A 17,739-nucleotide genomic window follows, 5' to 3' on the forward strand; every position below is an offset into this window, starting at 1 on the left:
AGTCAAGGCTATGGTTTTTCCAGTAGTCATGTATGGATGTGAGAGTTGGACTATAAAGAAAGCTGAGTGCAGAAGAATAGACTGCTTTTGAACTGTGGTGTTGGAAAAGACTCTTGAGAGTCCCTTGGACTGCAAGGAGATCCAAGTAGTCCATCCTAAAGGAAATCAGTCCTGGGTGTTCATTGGAAGGACTGAAGTTGAAGCTGAAACTCCAATACTTTGGCCACCTGATTTGAAGAGCTGACTCATTTGAAAAGACCCTAATGCTGGGAAAGATTGAGGGCAGGGAGAGAAGGGGATGACAGAGGATGAGACAGTTGGATGGCATCACCAACTCAATGGACATGAGTTTGGGTAAACTCTGGGAGCTGGTGATGGACAAGGAGGCCTGGTGTGTTATGGTTCAGGGGGTTGCCAAGAGTCGGACATGACAGAGCGCCTGAGCTCTGAAGGTTGAGTTATATGATATTGTCAATACTCTAATTTTTGACAAAGAAAACTCTCAGTTTTTAACATGACTCGGCTTTATGTAATGAAACCCATGTATTCATCACACAGGTTCAGTGATTACCAATTAGAGTCTTGTTTCATCTGTATTCTATCTACTTTGACCTCTTCTCCAGGATTATTTCAGAGCAGATTTTATATATCACATGATTTCAGTACAACTCTAAAAAGACAAGTTCTTTTTAAAAGCATAAGCATAATCCCATTAGTGTACTTTAAAGTATTAATAATAATTATATTATCAAATTATAATTTTATTAAAATATAAAATATCCAATTAATACTCAAATTAACCAAATTGCCTCATGATTTTTTAATAATTTTCTCACATTAGAATCCAAATAATATCCCTATATTCCAATTGGTTGATAGCTGCTTAAAGTCCTTTCTAGCCTATAGGATTTTTTTTTTGTTTCCCCTCTTGTATGTGATTCTTGGAATTTATTTGATGAAGAAATGGTCTGGATTTTGCTGATTGCATTTGTGTGTTATTGTTTCAAATATGCTTCTTGTAAGTTATAATTATAAATTGATGTGTAGATCTAGATACTTGATCAAGTCCTGGGTTCATTTTTTGGGGAAAGGATACTTTATAGTGATGTTGTGGAGTGTCCTGAGGAGGTTCATACTTTTTTTTTCAGCTTTATTGACACATAATTGACTAATAAAATTGTAATATGTTTAAGTACACAAAGTGAGACTTCTTCACTTTGGTTCTTCACAGTGATTAAGACAGCGTGCTTCCAATGAAGGGGGCATGGGTTCGATTCCTGCTTAGGGAACTAAGATCCCATATGTCATGCAGTGTGGCCAAAAATAAATAAACAAGTAAAATAAGAATGAAAAGTTTGAATTAAAAAAAATACAGGAAGCAATAATTTTATATGCATATACATTGTGAAGGGCTTTCCTGGTAGCTCGGCTGGTAAAGAATCCACCTGCAATGCAGGAGACCTGGGTTCCATGCCATCCTCTGGAGGAGGGCATGGTAACCCACTCCAGTATTCTTGTCTGGAGAGTCCCCGTGGACAGAGGAACCTGGTGGTCTATAGTCTATGAGTGGTCAAAGAGTCTGTCATGACTGAAGACTAAGCACAGCATAGCACTGCACATTGTGAAAGGATTTCCACTACCAAGTTAATTAACATACCCATCACCTCACATATCCCCCCACCCTTTTCTTAGATTCTAAATGTAAATTATACCATGAAGTAGTTTTTTTTTTTTTTCTCATTTCATTTAGCATAATGCCTTCCAGGTGCATTTTTTTGGGTCACAAATGGTAGGATTTCCTTCTTTTACAAGACTAAATAATGTTCTATTGGACATATATACACCACATTTTCTTTATCTTTTCATCTGTCTATGGGCACTCTTTTCATACCTTGACTATTGCAAATAATGCTGCAATAAACATGAAAATACTGAAATTTCCTTGAGATGGTTTCATTTCCTTTGGATGTATTCTCAGAAGTGGAATTTATGTATTATATGTTAGGTCTACTTTTCATCCTGAATTAGGGTCTGTGCTGGACTTTCATTGTAAAGAATCTGCCTGCAAGGCGGGAGACCTGGGTTTGATTCATGGGTTGGGAAGATCCCCTGGAGAAGGAAATGGCAACCTACTCCAGTAGTCTTGTCTGGAGAATCCCATGGACAGAGGAGGCTGGCGGGCTATGGTCTATGGGGTCGTAAGAGTCAGACATGACTTAGCAACTAAACCACCACACCACCAGGGTGTGTGTTACATCTAATGATTGACATCATCGTTTTTTAAATACAAATTTATTTATTTTAATTGGAGGCTAATTACTTTACAATATTGTATTGGTTTTGCCATACTTCAACATGAATGCACCATGGGTATCCATGTGTTCCCCATCCTGAACCCCCCTCCCACCTCCCTCCCCGTACCATCCCTCTGGGTCATCCCAGTGCACCAGCCCCAAGCATCCTGTATCCCGCATCAAACCTGGACTGACGTCATCTTTATACAAGGAAGGAGGGGTAGGTTTGAGGCACACAGACACACAGAGAAGGGTCATGTGAAGATAAACAGATTTAGGATTTATATAGCCCCAAGCTGAGGAACACCAAGGGTTTCCTGCTGCACTACTATTTTTCATAGCACCCGAAATTTTACATTTCCGCCAATAAAAGTTATTTTTTTCTCTTTGTGTGTTCTGTTTGGTTGTTTTCTTCTGTTTGTTTTAATAACAGCCATCCTAATGGGTGTGAAATTTCATTGGGGTTGATTTGCATTTCATGTGGAGTGCCTTTTCACATGCTTACTGGTTATTTGTACATTCTCTTTGGAGAAATGTCTATTTAAGTCCTTGCCCCATCTTTAATTGAGTGTTTAGCTTGTTATTGTTGTTGACATGTAGGAATTCTTTATGTGTTCTAGATATTAATTCCTTAGTAGATCTATGGTTTACAAATGTCTTCTCCTATCCATGAGCTGTCTTTTTATTTTGTTCATAGGGCCCTTTGACATTCAGAAGCTTTAAATTTTGTTAAAAATTTTTATTGGAGTATAGTTGGTTTACAATATCATGTAAGTTTCAAGTATACAGCAAAGTGAATCTTATATGTATGCATATATCCACTCCTTTTTTCATTCTTTTACCATGAAGGTCCTTACAGAGTACAGTTCCCTGTGTGATAGGTCCTTATTAGCTGTCTATTTTATATATAGTAGTGTATATATATCAATCCAAATCTTCCAGTTTATTCCCTGCCACTTATGCCCTGGTAACCATAAGTTTGATTTCTATATCTGTAACTTTATTTCTGTTTTGTGAATAAGTTCATTTGTACCTTTTTTTCCCCCAAGATTTCACATATAAGCCATATCATACGATATTTGTCTTTATTGGTCTGACTGACTTCACTAGGTACTGCAATCTCTACATCCATCCATGTTGCCGCAAATGACATTATTTCATTCTTTTTTAATGACTGAGTAAAATTCCATTGTATATCATTGTATATATACCACAACTTCTTTAGTCCTCTGTTGAAGGACATTTAAGTTGACACCAGGGTCAATCTATTGTTAGTATATAGAAATGGAACTGATTTTCATGTACTGCTCTTATATCCTTCATGAACTGTATAGTTTTGCTGAATTTGTAAGTTCCAATAGGTTTTTTTGTGTGGCATCTTCAGGGTTTTTCACCTATAAGATTATGTCATCTATGAACAAACATCATTTTACTTTTTTCTTTCCCAATTTGGATGCCTTTCATTTCTTTTTCTTGTCTAATTGCTCTTTGTAAGAGTTCTAGTGCTATAGTGAAAGAAGTAGTAAAATCAGGCATTTTTGTTTTTTTCCTTACATTAGAGGAAAAGCTTTTGGTCTTTCATCATTGAGTATGGCAGGACTGATGCTGAAGCTGAAGGTCCTATACTTTGGCCACCTGATGTGAAGACCCAACTCATTGGAAAAGATCATGATACTGGGAAAGATTGAGGGCAGGAGGAGACAGGGGCAACAAAAAGTGAGATGGTTGGATGGCATCACTGTCTCAATGGACAAGAGTTTGAGCAAACTTAGGGAGATAGTGAAGGATAGGGAAGCCTGGCATGCTGCAGTCTACGGAGTCCAAAGAGTCGGACATGACTTAGTGACTGAACATTAAGGATGGGGTGGAGGGGGTCAGGATTGGGGACACATGTACACCCATGGCTGATTCATGTGAATGTATGGCAAAAACCACTACAATATTGTAAAGTAATTAGCCTCCAATTAAAATAAATGAATTAATTTACAAGAAAAAAGAAAAAAAGAACAACAATCCCACTCATGACACCTTGATTACAGTCTATAAGAGAGCTTAAAGCAAAGTCATACTTGGTCCACAGAAATTATGAAATAATAAATGTGTATTATTTTAGCTGAACTACATGGTGTACTTACAACACTTGCAGAATTTATCCAAGATTGAGAAAGGAAAGAAAAACTTAAATGAGAAGTACATAGAGGGACTTCCCTGGTGGCCCAGTGGTTAAGAATCCGCCTTCCAATGTAGGACTTATGGGTTCGATCCCTTGTCCGGGAGCTAAGATCCCACACGCCTTACAGTCAAAAAATAAAAATGTGAAACAGAAGCAATATTAAAACAAATTCAATAAAGACTTCAAAAATGGTCCACATCAAGAAAACATCTAAAAAAGAAAAGAAAAAAAAGACACGGACAACTCCTAATCCAAACTTGTTTCTGACTGCATATTTAGCTTCCTTCATCTAGCACGCTGTCCTTGCATTATGGCTTTCATGTCCTTCTCACTATCAGTATTTGGTTAATTAATTATTTTTTTAATTGTTATTTCCCCTGCTGCTGCTGCTGCTGTGTGTGCTCAGCCAAGTCTGACTTTTTGTGACCCATGGACTACTGTAGCCCACCAGGCTCCTCTGTCCATGGAATTTTCCAGATAAGAATACTGGAGTGGGTTGCCATTTCCTACTCCAGGGGATCTTTCTGTCCCAGGGATCGAATCCAAGTCTCTCTTCTCCTACATCGGCAGGCAGATTCTTTACCACTAGTGCCACCTGTGAAACTTGTTTGGGCTAGTAATGGTTGTTTTGTTTAATTTTATTTTTTTAAAGGAACGTCAGTAAACTGTGTTTTGTTTTTAATGTTCAGAGCTTGGAATTTTATCCCATGTATACATTCATGATAATTGAAGGAAAGAGTACTATTTTAACATTTCTGGCCTCTAAAAGTCATTGCCCTACAATTAGGAGAAAAGAGTTGATAAGCTCTCATGCTATCTTTTTGTAGACATGGGGAAAAGCCTTTACTTTCTCTTATTTAATGCTTTGTGCCCAGTGCTAAGAAAAATAGCCCTCATGGAATAGATATTTGGTAAATGTCTGTTGAATGAATGAATGAAGCATATATTGGGGTCAACAAATGATTGAAGTTGATATCAGAATGACGAACAAGACAAATCTCTCCCAGAGCTCTGATTTTTATTTATTAACAAGCAGAAAATATTCTGGAAATCTTAGGTTTTTATTGGCTTATGGAACGTCTCCTTCCATAGAGAAGAGGGTGGTTAAATCAGTGCTTTACCTCAAGTTGTATCTATCTGTATCAGAGAGAGAAATATTCATAAAGATTCTATGAGTCCCCATATTGTGATCATTTTTCCTTTTTTTTAAAAAAGGTATTTTTAAAAAAATGTGGACCATTTTTTAACGTTTTTATTGAATTTGTTAGAATATTGCTTCAGTTTTATGTTTTGGTGTTTTGGCCATGAGGCATGTGGGATCTCAGTTCTCCGACCAAGGATTGAACCCACATCTCCTGCATTAGAAGGCGAAGTCCCAACCATCTGACTGCTGGGGAAGTCCCTGTAATCACTTTTAAAGTCACTGGCAATTCAAACCCTCTCCCAGCCAACACTGTAGAATGGTAATTTCTATTCATGTGGCAAGAGAATAGAGGGGAGTTAGGAAGAAAGAGTACTGTGGTTCAACTTTTGCCTGTGTTGTTTGTGTGTGTCTGTGTGTGTGTTATTCTAAAAGGGCATGGCCAGGGACTTCTCTGGTGATCCAGAGGCAAAGACTCTATGCTCTCTCTGAAGGGGGTCTGGGTTTGATCCCTGCTTGGGGAACTAGATCCCACATGCCCCAACTAAGACCCAGCACAGTCAAATAAATACATAAATATTAAAAAAATAAAGAAAAAGCCATGATCAGATCCATGAGTGCCCCATGGGCAAACTTTAGCGTTTTTAAATTTTGGATTTTATCCATTAGAATATTACCCACCAAGTGCATTTTCACTTTTCTCACATGTACCCTTACTAAGAGAGTACTAAGATGGGACTGCAGCAGGTCTGTTGGTTCAACTGATACATTCTAATTTAATTTTCATGAAAGGAAAATACAGAGGCAAACTAGATGTAGGATTCTTTAAAGCCATTCTACTAAGGATGACATCAGATTCTTAGCACCTTTTGAAAACTTCTGACCTCTGCAAAGTCACTGTCTGCTTTACTTTAGTTGTAACGCTCCATATGCATAATAGGATTACTCTCTAATAAAGTGAGACTTAATGCTTTCATAGGAGATTTAGAGTGACTAGATGAGACATAGAAAAGAAACAAAGCGTAGTGTTAGGCACAAGATAAACTCATAATGAGTAGCTCTCATTTCTGGTTTGGGCTTCTCTGGTAACTCAGCTGGTAAAGAATCTGCCTGCAATGCAGGAGACCTGGGTTCAGTCCCTGGGTTGGGAAGATCCCCTGGAGCAGTGCATGGCAACCCATTCCAGTATTTTTGCCTGGAGAATCCCCTTCCCTGGACAGAGGAACCTGGCGGGTTACAGTCCATGGGGTTGCAAAGAGTCAGACGGGACTGAGCAACTAAGCAAAGCACAGCTCATTTCTGGTATAAGCAGTGTACCACTTGGATACATTTCACAGGCATATATGGCAATTGAGGCATGCCAAAGCTTCCCTCTGGTTTAGAGATTTATGATTCAGTTGACTGGTATTTTGCTCTTTGTCTATGAGATATACACCAAAAAATAGTATTTCCTCATTTCCTTAGGGCATGGTCTGAATCTCTTTCTCCCTTGTGTCTTGCACAACTTTTATCCAGCACAAGCCTTCATGCTCCCCATGAAGACAGGATAGGAGTGGGAGGAAGGGGGCTGTACAACTCATCCCCATGCTCCCCGACTTTAGTCCTTGGAAGTCAAGTTAACTGGCTGGTTCTTTGGATTGGTCTTTGGACTGGTTCTTTAGGTTGATCCTAAAGCCCTCAGTACCTGGCACCTCCCACATCATTCAGCGTAACTGGACTTTTAACTTCACAAATGCATGCTTCACTCTTTCTCTTGCTTTCTTACCTTTCCACAAGTTGTTTTGTCTTTCTGAGACGTTCTTTCTCCTCATTTTGCCTGATCAACATATTCTCATCCTTTGGGTTTTTGGATCACCTCTCCTGGAAGACTTCCCCTAAATCTCCCTCAGACTCTGTTGTATGTTCCTATTGGATTCTATCCTTCCTCTCATGTTTATATTCCATTCTACTACAACTAAGTGTACAATATCCTCTCCCACACTCAGCTGTAAACTCCAGACTATTGGGATCTTATCTCTCCTGCTCATATTTCCATGAGCAGCATTTACATCCAGCCCAGAATATGTACTTAATAAATATTTGTTGAGTGTTCAATGGTTTCAAAACCAGGGTAAACCCAAGCTGGTAGGGCTACGCTGATCTTCTGGGTGATAGCATGAGGTTTACCTAAAAAACACCCTTTTTGGTTTCAGTATTGGAGAAAATGGGCTTCCCTGGTGGCTCAGTGGTTAAGAATCTGCCTGCAATGCAGGAGATGCAGGAGATGCAGGAGATGCAGGTTTGATCCCTGGGTAGGGAAGATCCCCTGGAGAAGGAAATGGCAACCTACTCCAATATTCTTGACAGAAAAATGCCACAGAGGGAGGAGCCTGGTGGGCTACAGTCCATGTTGTCACAAAGAGTCAGATGCCACTGAGTGCGTGCACGTGCACTCACACACACACACACACACACACACTTGAGAAAATAGTTATAGGACCCTCCTGATGTTCCCTTTTAAACTTCTGCAATTCAAAATTCAGAATGGCTGCACTTCCAACTCTTGTAATTCCATACACTTGTCCAGGACCCTAGATTTTGAGGTCCTGCCCCTAGGAAGCTCCCAGACGACCTTGTGGTCATGAAGATGAGATGATTTTTTTTTCTCATGAGATTCCTTAAGGCCCTCTTTAGGTCTCTGTTCCTCAAGCTGTAGATAAAGGGCTTCAGCATGGGGGTGAGGGCAGCGTACATCACACCAGAGGCTTTCTCCTTCATGGCTGTGTAGACATATGAAGGACACAGACCCCAAAGGTAGTCATATAAAGGAGGGCAACCACAGAGAGGTGGGAGCTACAGGTGGAAAAGGTTTTCCTCCTGCCTTCTGCAGAGGGCAACTTCATGATAGCCACAATAATTTGAACGTAGGCAGCCAGAATGCAAATGAAAGGCATGGCTATGACCATCCCTATCACAATGAGCACAAAAATCTTGTTCACAGAGGTGTCAGTGCACGAAAGTCTGAAGAGCAGGGTGAGGTCACAGAAGTAGTGAGGCAACTCAGTATTGCCACAGAAAACCAGACGGGCCATCAGGAGGATGTGGGTGAGGGAGATGAAGCCAGAAAATACCCACGGGCCTCCAACCAGCAGGACACAGAGGCGTGGGCTCATGATAGTGGTATAGTGTAAGGGGTGACATATAGCCACAAACCTATCATAAGCCATCACAGCTATTAAGACACTGTCCATGATGCCAAAGAAATGGAAGAAGTAGATTTGTGTCAGGCAGCAGGAATAAGAGATGGACTTGCTCTTGATTTGGATGCTCACCAGCATCTTGGGGACAGTGTCAGTGGCCAGGCAGAAATCAACCAAGGAGAGATTGGCCAAGAAGAAGTACATGGGGGTGTGGAGGTGGGAGTCTGTGCTGATGGCCAGGATGATCAACAGGTTCCCCACTACGGTGACCACATACATGCAGAGAAACAGAGCAAAGAGGAGAGTCTCCTGTTCTGGCTTTTCTGAAAGTCCCAGGAGGATAAACTCAGAGGAGTTGGTTTGGTTGTCTGGTTCCATGGGTATGATTCTTCTGGAAGTATTGAAAAGGGAAAGTTACCTGAATGCTAGGACAATTATTCTGGCAGATTAAATAATTTTATTCCAAGTGTATTCAGTCAGTTCAGTTGCTCAGTTGTGTCTGACTCTTTGAGACCCCATGTACTGCAGCACACTAGGCTTCCCCGTCCATCACCAACTCCTGGAGCTTACTCAAACTCATATCCATTGAGTCAGTGATGCCATCCAACCATCTCATCCTCTGTTGTCCCCGTCTCCTCCCACCTTCAATCTTTTCCAGCATCAGGGTCTTTTCCAATGAGTTAGTTCTTTGAATCAAGTGGCCAAAGTATTGGAGTTTCAGCTTCAGCATTAGTCCCTCCAATGAATAGTCAGGACTTACTTCCTTTAGATGGACTGGTTGGATCTTCTTGGAGTCCAAGGGACTCTCAAGAGTCTTCTCCAATACCACAGTTTAAAAATATCAATTCTTCAACATTCAGCTTTCTTTATAGGCTAACTCTCACATCCACACATGACTACTGGAAAAACCATAGCTTTGACTAGACAGACTTTGTTGGCAAAGTAATGTATCTTGCTTTTTAATATGCTGTCTAGATTGGTCATAGCATTTCTTTTGAGGAGCAAGCATCTTTTAATTTTATGGCTGCAGTCACCATCTGCAGTGATTTTGGAGCCCCCCAAAATAAAGTCTGCCACTGTTTCCACTGGTTTCCTATCTATTTGCCATGAAGTGATGGGACCAGATGCTATAATCTTAATTTTCTGAATGTTGAGTTTTAAGCCAACTTTTTCACTCTCTTCTTTCACTTTCATCAAGAGGCTCTTTAGTTCCTCTTCACTTTCTGCCATAAGGGTGGTGTCATCTGCATATCTGAGGTTATTGATATTTCTTCTGGCAATCTTGATTCCAGCTTGTGCTTCAATCAGCCCAGTGTTTCTCAAGATGTACTCTGCATATAAGTTAAATAAGCAGGGTGACAATATACAGCCTTGACGTACTCCTTTTCCTATTTGGAATCAGTCTGTTGTTCCATGCCCAGTTCTAACTGTTGCTTCCTGACCTGCATACAGGTTTCTCAAGAGGCAGGTCAGGTGGTCTGGTATTCCCATCTCTTTCAGAATTTTCCACAGTTTGTTGTGATCCACATAGTCAAAGGCTTTGGCATAGTCAATAAAGCAGAAACAGATGTTTTTCTGGAACTCTCTTGCTATTTCGATGATCCAACAGATGTTGGCAATTTGATCTTTGGATCCTTTGCCTTTTCTAAAACCAGCTTGAACACCTGGAAGTTCACGGTTCATGTACTGTTGAAACCTGGCTTGGAGAATTTTGAGCATTACTTTACTAGCGTGTGAGATGAATGCAATTGTGCGGTAGTTTGAACAGTCTTTGGTATTTCCTTTCTTTGTGATTGGAATGAAAACTGACCTTTACTATTTCCTTAATAGTATATACACAAACAGAACCAATGTTAAATAGGCCATACATAAAATTAGCCCTTAGTGTGTGCATTTGTAGGGAACATTCACCATAGTACCACATGTACATATACAGGTAATATATATCTACCCGTATATGGAAACTACATTTTTGAGCTTAAATGTAGTATCAATTAGGAGAGGGGTAAAGCAGTGCCTTTAAATATAGATTAAAAAAAAAGAACTATAATACAATAACAATAAAAAATATGTTGAGGTAGGGTACTTGAAATTAATGTGAGCCAAGAAATGTTCAGGGAGAAGGTCAGTGTAAAGAATTATTCACAGCAAAAAGTTTTTCACTTCTGAGCCTTGCTCCTCAAGAATCTGAACTGCCCTGTGATCACATGAGAGTAAAAGAATTTGACTAATGAGAAGCTTTGGATATTGAACCCCCAAGAGACAGAGAGACTGCAAATAAGTCTGCCTTTGACCACCCCACTCAAAAACCCTCGCAGGTCATGTGAAACACACCTGACGCTAGTCACAAGGACCATCATTTTTGCCCAGGAGCCCGGTGCTTCACTGTCTTTCTGTGCTACTTGAATGGACCCAGAGCTTCCATTTTTCCTCCTTCACATCCAGGGAAGAACTGAATGTCATCACTTAGTGTTGGCACCATGCGCTTTGGAGTCCTCTATTTCATGTTCTGCAAATAGGGACGGACATTTGTTTAGCAGTCGATCTGGGGGCAGCTATGAGGTGAGTTCCTGAAGAAGATGAGCAGAGCTGGGTTACCTGGGAGGGGCTGCTAATGGCCCATCAATCTCCCTGGTCTATTTCCTTGTACCTTTGCACTTATGTGTGACTGTCTCTCATTCTGCTGATCTACTCTGATCCCAAAGTCCAGGGACTTTTTCCATCCTCAAGATTAATCTGCTTGCTCAACCTGAAGAATGTTCTAAACTTCTCTTACATGCCCTTTATTACTTTGTCAAGGGGCAGAGGGGTGCACCCAGCTTCTGCTTTCCTTCCCATTGCTGGCTCATGATACCACTTTATAGAAGAAAAGTTAGTATTGAAAATATTTCATGATTATGAATAATCTAAGAAAGAAGAGGTGGACAATGAAGCAGATCCCAGTCTACTGGTTTCTCTTTAGCAATGTATGAAATATCTTAAAGTGCAGAGCGCCATAGAATACATAAGCATCTATCCATGCTTCCAGGATTAGTAAAAATTTTGTTTTGTCATCAGAGCTCTTTTATTTATCTATTTTATTTTTGGCTGTGCTGGGTCTTTGTTGCTTCTTGGGCTTTTCTCTGGTTGCAGAAGCAGGGGCTATTGTCTAGTTGTGGGGCTTGGACTTCTCATTGCAGTGGCTTCTCTTATAGAGAATGGGCTTCAGGGTGCACAGGCTTTAACACTTCTGGTTCCTGGCTCTAGAGCACAGGCTCGATAGTTGTGGCACACAGGCTTGGTTGCTCCTTGGCATGTGGCATCTTCCTGGACCAGTGATTGAACCCGTGTCTCCTGCCTGCTGCATTGGCAGGAAGATTCTTTACCACTGAGCCACCAGAGAAACCCCAGAGTTCTTTTATTAAATTAACAAAAATGTGAATAAATAAAATCTATCTTTTTTTAAATTTTATTTTATTTTTAAACTTTACATAATTTTATTAGTTTTGCCAAATATCAAATTGAATCCGCCACGTTCACTTTCATCCCCAGAGGCAACCACAATCTTGAATTTGGTTGTTCTCCATGTGTTATTTAAAATTGTTTTACACATTTCGTGTGTGTGTTTGGGTGTAAAAGGCAATAATGAAAGTGCCCCACTATAGGAAAAAGGATAATTTAAATAGTGATGTAATAAGACATAGAAGCAAGGTAAGATAGTTAATGAACCAGAAAAAGCTGTACCAAGACATTAAACACTATTTTAAAATGCAAAATTCCATGTACAATGTGTAAAGAGTAAATGCAGAACAAGAATATAATTTATGAGTACTTAGTCATCATATTAAAATCAGAGGAGAATAGTGAACACCAAGTTCATTATCATGATTCCCTTTGGGAATGAAAAATAATTGAGGATATGAAAAAAAAATTCTTTAAAATATCTACCTCAAATTATGGCAATATATTTTAACTTAGTGGTCCTTAGCGGGTGGACTTTGTTATCTGTACTTTTTTATGCTTGCAATGTTTCATAATAAGAATTGAACTTTTAATATTTTGTTATTTTAAAGCATTTAAATTGTATTGTGATATAGATGTCTTTAGGGGCAAATTCTTTCTCTGAACTTTTTATTTGGGTTGATATATCGAAGTCTAACTTATTCACTTTAATTGTGACATGTTTTATCATGTGTCCATGAGAAAGGAGCATTAATCACTGATGTCATTTGAATTATGCACTCCTTTTTCTCCGGGGTTTCCCTGGTGGCTCAGATGGTAAAGGGTCTGCCTGCAATTTGGAGATGTAGGTTTGATCCCTTGGTCAAGAAGATTCCCTGGAGTAGGAAATGGCAACCTACTCCAGGATTTTTGCCTGGAGAATTCCTGTTTCTCTATCTAAGCAAGATTCCCAACAGGAGTTTCAGCATATCCATTTTTCCCTAAAAATTACAGTTATCATGCTAAAGATATTCTTCCTTTCTCCTCTCTTCCTTTGTCTTACTCTTCCAATTACTTTTCTTCTATAATAAACCATGCCTGGTGGTGCCACTTGTGTCCATTGCAGAAACAAATCACAATAAGTAATATTAAGAGTGTCTTGTATATAAAACACTGTACTTGTGACTTTTGTCTGCTCATCCTTCCTGCATTCCCGTAAGGTTTCATGATGGTTCTTATTGTCCAAATGGGATTGGGGCTTCTCCCACAGTTGAAAAAATTTCCTCGTTTACAGAGCGAGTGCTGGAGACATAATTAAACTCAGGAACAACTGAGTCAAAATCTTTAGTGATGCTGTTACAGTTGCTGCTGCTTCTGCTGCTGCTGCTAAGTCGCTTCAGTCATGTCCGACTCTGTGCGACCCCATAGACGGCAGCCCACCAGGCTCCCCCGTCCCTGGGATTCCCCAGGCAAGAATACTGGAGTGGGTTGTCATTTCCTTCTCCAATGCATAAAATGAAAAATCAAAGTGAAGTCACTCAGTTGTGTCCGACTCTTAGTGACCCCATGGACTGCAGCCTACCAGGCTCCTCCGTCCATGGGATTTTCCAGGCAAGAGTACTGGAGTGGGGTGCCATTGCCTTCTCCAGTTACAGTTGCTAGCTTTTATAATTTAATGTTAAGAGCACATATTTTGTCATTGTTGAAGCAGAGTTTACCGAGGGCCAATCAGTTCCAAATATCAGTATCCTGATGAGCTATTCGAGGTTTTCCAGGTGGCTCAGCGGTAAAGAATCTGCTTGCCAGTTCAGGAGACATGGGTTCAATCCCTGGGTCAGGAAAATCCCTTGTAGAAGGAAATGGCAACCTACTCCAGTGTTTTGCCTGGGAAATCCCATGGACAGAGGAACCTGGCAGGCCAAAATCACAGAGTTGGACACAACTTAGCGACTAAACACAACAATTAAACTCAGAGTGAGTTTAGTTACAACAATGGAGCTATTCCTGTCATAAACTTTTTCTAAAACATTGGTTCACCAGAATATTTGAGATAATCATTGATGCACCCAGGACACAGTCAAATACCTCTTGCATGTTTCAGGTGAACCAATGGTTATATTCTTAGGAACTCACCATAACACAGAAAGTTGGAATGCTCTTGAGTTGATGCTGATATATAAAGGATTGTTTTGGGAGCAAGTGGGCAAGGCTTCCTGACCTAGACATAGATGGGGCACTTACAGTCATAGAAGAAAGATGTTCTGAAGTGCCATACTAATTTTCCACATTTCTTTTCCTAATATTGTCAGTTTTTATACAACAGAGACAGATGTGCCCCCAACAAAAGCAATATGGAACCAATCATATTGCTGAGTTTGATTATTTCCATGTGTATGCTCAGTCGTGTCGACTCTTTGTGACCATGTGGGCTTTAACCGGCCAGGCTCCTCTGTCCATGGAATGTTCCAGGCAAGAATAATGGAGTAGCTTGCCATTTCCTACTCCAGGGGATCTTCCCGATCCAGGGATCAAACCCGGTTCTCCCACATTGCAGGCAGATTCTTTACTGTCTGAGCCACCAGGATGCCCAATTATTTCCATGAAAGTGAAAGTGTTAGTCACTCTGTCCTGTCTGACTCTTTTCAACCCCATCTGAACCACCAGGGAAGCCCCATAGTCTACCATAAAAAGAAGGAAATGAACGCAGGGACAGATCTCACTGGCTGGGCTACAATGGAAGGAAAAACAAAAAAGAAAAGGAGAAAGAGATTTACAAGTAATTGTCCATTAATGGAGATAACGGACATCTCTTAAACTTGTTAGTTTAAGATCTCCAGGGGATCTTCCCAACCCAGGGATTGAACCAGGGTCTCCTGCATTGCAGGCAAATTCTTTACCATCTAAGCAGCTATATGCATACATAAATCCCCTCCTTCTCGACCCTCTCCCACCACACCCATCCTATAGCATCCTTCTAGGTTATTACAGAGCACCGAGCTGAGCTCCCTGTGCTACACAGCCGGATCCCACTCGCCAGTTACTTTACACATTGTAGTGTATGAATGCCAGCGCTACTCTCCCAATTCTTCCCGCCTTCCCCTTCCCCCACTGTGTCCACATGTCCTTTCTCTACATCTGCATTTCCATTCCTGTCCTTCACATAGGTTCGTGTATACCATTTTTCTAGATTCCGTACATGTGCATTAATATACAACATTTGTTTTTCTCTTTCTGACTTACTTCACTCTGTACAACAAGGTCTAAGTTCATCCACCTCACAATAACTGACTCAAATTCATTCCTTTTTATGGCTGAATAATATTTCATTGTGTATATGTACTACAACTTCTTTATCCATTCATCTATTGATGGACATATAGGTTGCTTCCATGTCCTGGCTATTGTAAATAGTGCTGCATTAAACATTGGGGCACGTGTGTCTTTTTTTAAATAATGGTTTTCTCTGGGTATACTGGGGCTTCCCAGGTGGCGCTAATGGTAAAGAACCCACCTGCCAATACAGGAGACATTAAGAGATGCAGGTTCGATCCCTGAGTCAGGAAGATCCCCTGGAGAAGAGCATGGCAACCCACCCACTCCAGTATTCTTGTCTGGAGAATCCCAAGGACAGAAGAGCCTGGTGCGCTACAGTTCATGGGGTCACAGAGTCAGACACCACTGAAGTGACTTAGCACTCATGCATGCAGAGTATAATAAGCCATTTTTACTGATTATATGTTAAGTTCCACAGTTATCAAGGTTTCCAGGTATCTGAATGTAGGATTCTCACTTTGCTCTTTCTATTTTAAGACTGATTGACAATTGTCTCCCTCTTCCTACTGTTGTTGTAGCAATTCTTCTGTCAAGCAGACTGGACACTTGTGTTGGGAGATTTTATCTTCCTCACTCCAGGATTGTGCTTTAACACGCCAACAGATTGTTGCTTTTTAGTTAATTTTGCCTTCATTTAAAAAATGCCATGCACTTTCTATTTCCTGCAATTCTTCTTTTTTGGAATATATAAGTAATCTCATCATATTATATGTTAAATACTCTTGGGAGAAAAGAGAGTCTTATTCACATAATAGCTTATGTTTTCAAGTAGCATATTCTTTTTTTTTTTTAAAGAATATTTATTTATTTTTGGGTACACTGAGTCTTCACTGCTGCACACAGCCTTTCTCTAGTCGCAGCAAGTAGGGGCTACTCTCTGTTGCTGTGCACAGGCTTCTCATTGTTTTTGGCTTCTCCTGTTGCAGGGCACAGATTCTAGAGCATGGGCTCAGTAGTTGTGGTGCACGGGCTTCGTTGCTCTGCAGCATGTGGGATCTTCCCAGACCAGGGATCATACCCAAGTCCCCTGCATTGGCAGGTGGATTCTTAACCACTGGACTCCCAAAGTCCTCAAGTATCATATTCCAATCTTGATCTCAGGTTCTGAGTGTGGACTCTTTCCTGTTGCTGTCACATCTGGATACCGCCCTTGTGGTCAGATGTTAGAAGAGTTTCAAAATCAGGGTAAGGATTTATTAGGTGGAAGTTTTCAAAGGCAAGTGATGGAATTTGGTCAACCCTTCCTGATACATAAATCTGTACTCCCCGACGCTTGCATCACCCAGTGGCGGGAGTTCAATTCTAAAGTCTGGAAACCTGAGTGCGAATCACTTCACCAGCTCTTGCTGGAGTGCCAAGTATTTTGCATCCATACCTCATACCGTCATCTCACTTTACCTTTATCTTTCCATGGGGCCATAGATAAACAGGAGGATGTTAGAAGAACCTGATTCATAGGTCAACAGAGAATAAAATTAGTTAGAATGACATATTGACAATGTACGAGATTTGCCATAGTACCTCCTTGCCAAGATTTGGTATTGATTCGTATCATTTTTTTTTTTTCATGTTTACCAATTTTGTGCTTAGTTGCTCAGTCACGTCAGACTCTTTGTGACCCTATGGACTGTAGCCCTCCAGGCTCCTCTGTCCATGGAACTTTCGAGGCAAGAACACTGGAGCAGGTTGCCATTTCCTATTCTAAGGGATCTTTCCGACTTAGGGATCGAACCCACGTCTCTTGCATCTCTTGCACTGGCAGGTGGATTCTTTGCTACTAGTGTCACCTGGGAAGCCCCCTTACCAACTGTATTGAAGTACAGTTATAGTACATCACCCACTGTAAGCGTATGAGTCCATGATTTCAGTAAATTTATAGAGTTGTGCGATTATCAGCATAATCCAGTTTTAGAACATTTCCATCACTTGGAAAAAGCTCCCTCATTGCCTTTCACAGTTAATGTTCACTCCCACCCTTACAGTTTGACCAATACTTTTCTGCTTTCTGTCTCTATAAACTTGTCTTATGGGGACATTTCATATAGATGGAATCACATAATATGTAGTTTTTTGTCTCTATCTTCTTTCACTTAGCATGAAAGGTTCCCGTTCATTCATAACATGTATCAGCAATTTGTCCCCTTTAACTGCTTCATGGTATTCCATTGTTAATGATATTCCATTGTATGGAAATACCAC

At 40.4% G+C, this 17,739-nt stretch overlaps 1 protein-coding gene across 1 annotated transcript; it reads right to left on the reverse strand.

The window, feature by feature from the left end:
* Nucleotides 1-8,119: 8,119 nt before the first annotated feature.
* On the reverse strand, nt 8,120-9,165 carry LOC104999912 (olfactory receptor 24-like). The gene is given in 2 exon segments (XM_010855536.1): nt 8,120-8,394; nt 8,397-9,165. Coding segments are annotated over 2 exon segments (1,044 nt in total).
* Nucleotides 9,166-17,739: the final 8,574 nt, after the last annotated feature.

This window comes from Bison bison, unplaced genomic scaffold (genome assembly GCF_000754665.1).
Source record: "Bison bison bison isolate TAMUID 2011002044 unplaced genomic scaffold, Bison_UMD1.0 scf7180017864365, whole genome shotgun sequence".
Taxonomy (NCBI): Eukaryota; Metazoa; Chordata; class Mammalia; order Artiodactyla; family Bovidae; genus Bison; species Bison bison.